This window comes from Anolis carolinensis, chromosome 4 (genome assembly GCF_035594765.1).
Source record: "Anolis carolinensis isolate JA03-04 chromosome 4, rAnoCar3.1.pri, whole genome shotgun sequence".
NCBI classification, from domain to species: Eukaryota; Metazoa; Chordata; class Lepidosauria; order Squamata; family Dactyloidae; genus Anolis; species Anolis carolinensis.
In genome coordinates, this window is record NC_085844.1 from 196,525,963 (window position 1) to 196,535,082 (window position 9,120).

General features: G+C 43.0%; 1 protein-coding gene across 1 annotated transcript; it reads left to right on the forward strand.

Annotated features, from left to right (window-relative positions):
* Positions 1-614: 614 nt before the first annotated feature.
* btg2 (BTG anti-proliferation factor 2) lies at positions 615-7,259 on the forward strand. The gene is made up of 2 exons (XM_003220373.4): positions 615-1,060; positions 4,256-7,259. Exons 1-2 carry the CDS (start codon positions 886-888, stop codon positions 4,591-4,593), a joined length of 513 nt encoding a protein of 170 aa, XP_003220421.1. The 5' UTR covers positions 615-885; the 3' UTR covers positions 4,594-7,259.
* Positions 7,260-9,120: the final 1,861 nt, after the last annotated feature.

Below are 9,120 nucleotides of genomic sequence, written 5' to 3' on the forward strand. Positions count from 1 at the left end.
TTTGGCAGAAAAAGTAGTTCAATACGCAGTAATGCTATGTAGTAATTACTGTATTTATGAATTTAGCACCAAAATATCACAATATATTGAAAACATTGACTACAAAAATGCGTTGGATAATCCAGAACGTTGGATAAGTGAGACTCTACTGTACCATTATTTCCATGTACAACTGGTATGTACATTTACTAATCCTGCATGCTCTGGTGTTCTGTTCAGCAGGCATGCTTCCAAACAAAAACTTTGCTAGGTCTTACTTTCAGGGGAGGCCTTATATTTAGCAAATCAGCAAAACCTCTACTAGGTCTTATTTTCTGGGGATGTCTTATTTTAGGGGAAACAGGGTACCCTGTTAGTGTAATTTTTTTTTGCTGAATGGGACACAGATGTGGTCAAAACATCCAGACTTCCCCAGATTGTTTTGCTAACTGCACCCCTTTCCTGTGTCTCCCCTCTTCCTGACAGCCAACCAAACACTATTCTCTCTCCTCCTGATCCTGCAGCTCCCCTACTAGGCAAGGCCCTATAAATAGCCCCATTGCAGAGAGCCTCCTCCCCCTCCTAACTCCAGCTGCTTTGACCATGTTCCCGGAGCCTGACTTTCCGAGTACCGACGTCACAACTTCCACCCTGCTGAGGTCACAACTTCATTAGCATATTCAGGCAGCGCTCGGCCAATGAGGAGCTCGCCATCCGGTGACGCCTGCCTGGTCCAAGTGTATTAAGAGTCCCGCACGGAGCCAGAGCTGGACTAGCCAAGGAACGGGGAGAAGGAGCGGCGGGACGGCGCCTTCTAGCACGCCGGAGTCTTAAAGGGGCCGCCCTCAAACAAAGAGAGAGACAGAAAAAGACCCATTCCATTTCCTGAATCCTCCCAAAGCAATCATGAGCCAAACCCAGCGCTGGAATGGGAGCTGCGTGGCCAGCTGCAGCCGGGCGGACATGGTGCCCGAGATCGCCGCCGCCGTGGGCTTCGTGTCCAGCCTGCTCCGGACCCGCGGCTGCGTGAGCGAGCAGCAGCTCCAGGTCTTCAGCGGGGCTCTGGAAGCGGCGCTCACAGGTGAGGAGCAGCAAGGGGTCTGCGGGCGCGTCCGCACTGGGGAATTAACGCGGTTTGACGCCGCTTGAACTGCCTTGAGCCTTCCCCGCCGAAGAGTGACAAAATACAACTCCCAGGATCCCATAGCATGCACCAAGTGGTAATTTACAATAGTGTAGACCAGGCCTGAGCAAACTTTGGCCCTCCAGGTGTTTTGGACTTCAACTCCCACCATTCCTCACGGCCTCAGGCCCTTTCCTTTCCCCCCTCAGCCGCTTAAGCGGCTGAGGGGGGAAAGGAAGGGGCCTGAGGCCGTGAGGAATGGTGGGAGTTGAAGTCCAAAACACCTGAAGGGCTCAAGTTTGGAAACTAGTCAAGTGGGGTTTATATATCTTTCTCACAGGGTGGGAGAAAGAACTCTTGTATGTCTGAGACAGATGTGAGTGTTGCAATTGGCTGCCTTGATTAGCACTGAATAGCCTTTCAGCTTCAATGCCTGTCTGCTTACTGCCTGGGGGATCCTTTGTTGGGAGGTGTTAGCTAGCCCTGATTGATTCATTCCTCTGTTTTCTGAGTGGTATAATAATAATAATAGTAATAACTTTATTCTTGTATCCTGCCCCCATCTTCCTGAAGGGACTCAGGGCTGCTCACATGGGGACCAAGCCCTGTAATACACAATAAAATACAACAACATAGTTATATTTAAAACATAATAATTACAACTTTATTTTTGTATCCCGCCTCCATCTCCCCAAAGGGACTCGGGCCGGCTAACATGGGGCCAAGCCCAAACAATTACAAAGAAACCAACATAAAATACATACAAGACACACGACAACATCCAATAAAATGCCAATACAATAACAAAGTAAAACAAAACATAGTAACAATGGAATAATAAAACAAAGTATAAAAACAGTACAAAGTTTAAAATGAAGACATGCTGGGCCACAGTGCAAGGCGTAGAAATTGTAAAATCCGTGGGTGAGGTAGATAGATAAAATGCTGCACGTAGTGGGAAACTGGGGTAGGCTAAACAATGAAATTACTCTCAAATGAGGGCTAAGATAAAGTGCATCAGGAAAACAGCTTGACATTGGACTGGAACCTGACATAGGGATTGTTCAGTCTATATAAAACATATAAATCATGAAGCATATACATACACTAAAATAATAATAATAATAACAACTTTATTCTTATATCCTACCACCATCTCCCCAAAGGGACTCAGGGCTCAATTCAGACTCAATCAAGCTGCAATCCTCTAACCTAACCATATTATTTATTTACTGTCCTGATTTTAGAGTTTTTTTAAAATACTGGTAGCCAGATTTGTTCATTTTCATGATTTCTTCCTTTCTGTTGAAATTGTCCACATGCTTGTGGATTTCAGTGCCTTCTCTGGTAGTTCGAGGTAGACCTTGAAGCTACAAGGCTATTCAATGCTGATCAAGGTGGTCAATTGCAACATTCACACCTGCCTCAAACAGACAAGAGTTGTTTCTTCCACCCTGAACATCCCACAGATATATAACCCCACTTGCCTAGTTTCCAATAGACCTCACAACCTCTGAGGGTGCCTGCCACAGATGTAGGCGAAACATCAGGAAAGAATGCTACTGGAACATGGCCACACAGTCTAGAAAACTCACAGCAACCCAGTGATTCCAGCCATGAAAGCCTTCGACAACACATGAAATACATTTCCCTTAATGTTCAAACTGGAGTCATGTAACCATGCCATTGCTGTGCCACCGAGAATAAATAGGCGCACAAAGCCTTTCCACAAGGAGCGGAGGAGCGAGTCGTCTTTGTTCTTCTCCAAGAGGCAAGACACGTCAGGCACAAAGTCCTCCAAAGCGCAGGGCCTGGGCAAACAACAGTGGGAGGATTGAGCGTAATCACCCATGGGTTTTGCACAGGAGGACCATGAGCTTGAGGACATTTGAAATCCCCAAATCTGGGAATCCAGTGGCTTTGTCTGAATCTACTAGCAGCAAAGGACCTTGGAAGGGGCAGCTGGGCTTGTCTGCTCTAGGATGTCAACACATAGCCTTGTGGCACCTTCAGAGCTCTTAGATTTATTTTTGAAGGGATTTCTGTGGTTCACAAGTACATCCTGAAATCAATCTGTTCCGCTTAAAAGGTGTCACAGATCTTTTTATAAATTTGCTTAAGCGTCTTACGTTACAGGCAAGTCTGGTCTTGCAACTTCCTCAAGGTGTATTATTCAGTGCTGAAGTGAGTGTTTCTGCATTGTTGAAAACATAGTTTCCTCATTGCACCATCCTTTGTCTCAACTCAGATGTAAGCCTGGTTGAATTCACTGGTGTTTAACATCAGGTGGCCATGTCTTCCTGTTGCTTGTAACTATGACCGGTCTTGGTGTATGGGCTCTCTGTATCTAATATTTTATTCAGTTTAATACAGTTTAAGAGGCTTTCTAAGCACAACTCATGACACAATTGAGTGGTATGTTGAGTTGAGGTACAGGAGTGGATTGGAAAGGCTGTATGCTAATGGCATTGTCTGCTAAGGAGCTTTCAGTAATCATGGAAGTGCTCTGATTAATGCATTCACTTAAACCCAGGCTTGTAAGAGTATATCTATACTACGCAGTAACTGAAGTTTGGCACTACTTTTAACTGCTATGGCTTCATTGTTTAGCAACTTGGGATCTGAAGTTTAGTGAGGCACTTTGAATTCTCTGTTAAAGAGTGTTACTGCACTTCTCTGACTTGGAGTATGAGAAGTCTGTAACAGAGAATTCTTAAGTGATGCACCATGTCAGTTTACAGCAGCATCAGATAAATATCTATATAATTTAGATCCATTACAAATTTTAGTGCTTCTGGCATAAAGGAATTTATCATGCACAGTTTTCTATAAACTCTGTAATCCACTGGAATACTCTCCTTGGGCCAAGGGCAGCTGAATTTCTGATTACAAGTCTCCTGAGCTGAGCAAGAGATTTGAACAAATGTTTTGTTGTGCCCTGATTTAGTTGTCTTCTACAAGAAAGTGTGGCTGGTGGAACTTTCTATCATTGGTAGAGAGCTATAGATTGCTTTGAAGCCAATGTAAAAGTTTGAGTAAGAAGTCTAAAGAAAATACACACAATTGAGCCTGTGCCTCTGTAGGTCCTCTGCTTTAGCAATAATCCACTTTATTTACTTATCCACCTTGGTATTTCTCTTTGTTCCCGTGCAGAACATTACAAACATCACTGGTTCCCTGAAAAACCCTTCAAAGGCTCTGGCTACCGCTGCATCCGTATCAACCACAAAATGGATCCCATCATCAGCAAGGCAGCCTGCCAGATTGGACTCAGCCTCCAGCAGCTCTATCAACTCCTGCCCAGTGAACTCACCTTGTGGGTGGACCCTTATGAGGTATCCTACCGCATTGGTGAGGACGGATCCATCTGTGTCCTCTATGAAGCGTCTGCGGCACCTGTGAGCTCCTATGGGATGCTCACCTGCAAAAACCAGATGATGCTGGGGCGCACCAGCCCTCCCAAAAGCTACATGATGACAGTTTCCAGCTAAACACTCCCGGTTGTCCGTACACTGCCAAGACCTGGGCTACTGTATACCTCACCTGAGGATGTATTTTTTAAAAAATGAAGAGCTATTTATATTTTTTTAAAAAAGAGAAAAATCCAAAATGAAATCCAATAGCAGGCACCACTTTTTCTGTGGAGTGGTGTTGAGGTGCCTTTAAAAAAAAAAGCTGTTGCAAGCTTCTAAGTTTATTAAAAAAAAGAATGCCAATATCTACCTAATTAGTGTTGGATGACAATTCTGGAAGGTTGATCTGCCTATTTGGGAAATGCAGGGTTGAAAATAAGTTGGAGACGGGCAGGGCACAGCACTTTTCAGGAATTACTCGCTATGGGGGTAAACGTGTCAACAACTGAATTTGGAGGCCGCAGTGCCAGGATGATAGTACTTCACTGATCATTCACATACATTGATTGGGGTGTCATGACCTCATTCTAGCCATGGTGCTTCTGTTTTCTCAAAAGCTCTTTCCTCCTTATTACACTGAGGAGTTGCTTCATCACCAGGTTCAATTTCTGTCCCAATCTGAGCAATTTCTTCCACTCTTTTCATGGCATAGGATTTTGCCTAAAGCACCAGTCTCTGTTATAGCCAGTCCTTGGTCCATTGGGTGGTAGGTTTCTAAGTACCAACCCGTCATACTTTTATTTGCACAAAACCATTATACTTTCTGCACTTCATCCTTTATTTCACGCTCGTACACAAACTCAGTTTGCATCTGTATGTGGTAGTAGTTTCTGAAATTAGGAGGGACATTTATTTGGCAAAGAGATCCAGGATTTGTGCTGCATAGCTGTCTAGCCTGTTACTCTAGCAGTCAGCTCCCATAAACGAAGTGCAATAGTCAAGCTAATATGAACTCAATCTACCTGCTGGGAAAATGCCTTTACCAGGCTTTTGTCTGTTTTACTGCCTTTATCTTGGCCTTTTAAACTTCCTGACAATGCTGCCAGTAACTGCTGAGAAGTGATTATGAAACCTAGGGCACTTAAAAGCATTCTTCTTTTGAAAAGAAAGAAAACACCACAACCATATCTTGGCTCTGCTTGGATAACATGGTTTTGGTTAGCTATGCTCCTGCTTTTCAACCCATCTCCAGTGCTGCTTTTCCTTTTCCTTTGTGAATTGAGTTCTCAGACACCGTGCAATATGTTTCCTAAAAATTGGGCACTCTAGAGGAGGAGCAGGCTTTTTTGGGGGGGGGGGATCAGTTTCCTGTTCTTTCGGCAACAAGCCCCTTTTCTTAAGCACAGCTCATATGACGCCTAAATTGGGAAATGACAGTCCCAATGACATACCATTGGAGTAGAGCTGAGTAATGTATTCTGGATTACAACTTCCAGAATCTGCCAACCAGTGTGGCCTTGGGGATTTGGAAAAGCTAATCCTAGGAAGTAACTTTTCAAGCCCTGCATTTAAGGGGCATGATGGCCTTTTGTATGGAATAGATGAAACACCTTATATATATAAGGGGCATGATGGCCTTTTGTATGGAATAGATGAAACACCTTATATATATTTAAAGGCATAACTTGCCAGAAATATGCTCCACACTGAAATGAATGTGCCACTGAACAAGAGGATTAGCATATGCTCTTGAAAAGTTCTGATTCATTTCAATTGGGTTTGCACAGGTAAACTGAATTGTACTCCTAGATTTCTAACTTGAAACATTTGCAGCTGCATCAGCCCATCTGTGAATTGTGTACCCTCTCCCAGCTCAATATGTGAAGCTCTAGTTTTAAGGCACAAAACTTCCTTTCAGAAAATAACAGTGGTTGCAACTCAAGTGTCCCCTATAAATTAAAAAAAGTGTTGCCACTCCGTTAGCATAATTGTGCAATATTTGGCAGCATAACAAGGGGAACACTTTCTGCACTGTAGCTTCCCCTTCTGTTCAAAGTCTGCTTGGAAGCTTTGTTTCTTATCTGATGCATTAAAACCTGATATGAATAGAAATTGTAACATATCCAGGAAAAATGTTTGCTTTGCTACACTCCCTGCCTCTACTTGTTTCCCAAATGCCAGTGACGTGCTTGGCTTGCCAGATTGGCATGATCAACACAACTTTATTTAAAGTTATTTTGATAATCATGGTCCTTCCTTACCATCGAAGGGTGCTTTAAAAACAAAACCAAATTTTAAATCCACTTCTATTTTTTCCTCCAATGTCTGTAATATGAAGGGTGGTTGAGGAAACACCAAATATCATGTTATTTATCTGGCATGGAATCTAGTATTAAGATTGTTTTTGTTGTTAGCATTCAGACAACCAAATTTGGGCAGAATCTGTTATGTAACTTGTGCACGTGAAAACTGTGAATTTGATGTCTGCTCTTTGTTGCCTTTGAATTACAAACCTGACCCAATGAGTACTGAAGAACTGTGTCTTAGGAACAGCCTATGAGAGTGCGTGAGTGTGTGTCCTTCTTCTCCCCCTCTTTTCAAAAACGTTTGCAAAACTTGAGCTGGACTGTTGAACGGGATCTAGTTTCATAACAAATAACAAAGTTTGTAAGCTATTTTGTGTCGGGGAGGGAAGATGATTGTACCATAGTGTTTTTATATGCAAAATGTACAGATATACTGGGAAATGTACACTTTTGTTACTTTAATAAAAATGTAGCAATTTAAGTATGTTGCTGGAAAGATCTGAGGTATTGGCTCATTCTTTGCATAAAGGATCCCAACAACTCTCTCCCAAACAAAGGACATTTTGTTGCTGACAGGGACCCTAAGAGCCAGTATGTTGTGGTTTGCGTGTTGGATAGAAGACAGCTCAGCCATGGAAACCATGGGCAAATTATATTCTTTCATTTTTAAAGGAAAGCGGTAGCAACACCCCCCCCCCCCCCCCCAACCAAACAAATCTTGCCAAGAAAGTCTCATAATAAATTTGCTTAAGGGTGGCCATAAGTGGAAACAATCTGAAGGCACACAACAACAACGGGCAGTTTTATGTGGGTAGGGGGAATTCAATGGCAGAGGAGACACTAACTGAAGCTTCATGCTCAGTGGACAGAAGCCACCAGTTTGCCAGCCCTAGAGCTGATGTAGTTATAGCCAATGGAGTGAGACCAAGCTTATACAAATTACCAGGACCCAGTGTCTAGAAGAAGGCTACATTTTGTCTTTGTTGCAAAGCAGACCCAAACTTTGATTGGATAAGAGTAAGGAAAGGAGACACCAACATTTAGAATCGGACATACATCTGAGCATTGGATATGCTGGACACTTGCTTCAGATTACATGCCAAATGCTGTAGGGCTCTCTATTGTGCATGTGATTTTGACACCCACATTTCCAGTTCTTCTGTCCAGGTGACTACTATATGGGGCTGGTCTATGCAAAGTCCACTTTGTGTCTTATTTAAGAAGGGCTCTTGTGAGAGTTCTGTTCTGTGAGATCTCTAATTTCATAGGAATAGGAACTGCTTGTAAGATGTGATGTGGACTTGATATAGGTCTGTCTCATGTGTACTAGCCAGTCTTGAGTTGGACACTCAACAGAATATGCTCTCCTGTATTGCTGTTAGAAAAATTAGGTAAAAACATAGTTTTCAATAATTTCTTTTTTTCCCTCTCCACCAAGACCCATACCTGCTCTTGGTAGTCCTGAATGTACTCCTGGTGCTTGTTTTGCATGTGTCAGGAATCAGGGGTGCAGGATCCTGAAAAACAATGTCCACTTACCAGAATGCACTGCATGGTGCAGCAATTATGGATGAAGTCTCCACCACTGTTCTTGCCAAAGTCTCTGTCTACCCATTTACTTTTCTGCCCATAGAAAAGGAATGGCCTAGCCTCTGGGCTTTCAGCAGCTCTCTCACACCAGAAGCGACTTGAAGTTTCTCAAGTCGCTCCTGACAGGGAAAAAAAAGCAGCTCTCTCTGGAATCATAAGGCTTGACAACCTCAGAGGCTGCGGGGGCCATTTTTCACTACTCTATCCTCCTGGAGGGCTGCATCAGTGAAAGTGACATTCCACTTCAGGTTTTCATTTCCATTTTCCATTTTTAAATGGCTTAGGGTAATGTGGGAAATAATGTGCTGTATTTTGCAATCTTGTAGTCCCATTGTGAGTAGGACCTGGGGAAGATCATCTGAATGAGGGAGAACTCTAGGGGCCTTAGGGTTTCACTTTGGGGCATACAAATTTAGATTTTGGCCACCCATGGTTTATGTTATTGTCTGATCATGATCTTTACTAGAATGAAGTGATTTCACAATGTTTTTAGCCCCAGATAGTGGTATGGGATGATGCCACTGCTATCTCAGTAAGATAACACGCCCTACTATTATTTCATTAAGTTTCGCAAGCGTTTGAAGCTGTAGTGAAAATCACTTAGGAAGAGCTGGAATGCACAAAGGCAGCCTTTTGTGAGGTTGATCACTCCTTTGCAAAATTCATATTCTCACATTTTTCTTTCCTATAAATTTGTAGTTATTCCAATGACACAATAGATTTAAATTGCTCTGGGAGATGTATTCAAATAGGCCAAGAATGTGAATCA

Excerpts from the sequence above, each read along its gene's own strand:
- btg2 (XM_003220373.4), top strand. The coding sequence starts at position 886 with ATGAGCCAAACCCAGCGCTGGAATGGGAGCTGCGTGGCCAGCTGCAGC. Across the intron at positions 1,061-4,255 it reads TCTGGAAGCGGCGCTCACAG|AACATTACAAACATCACTGG; the intron begins GTGAGGAGCAGC and ends GTTCCCGTGCAG.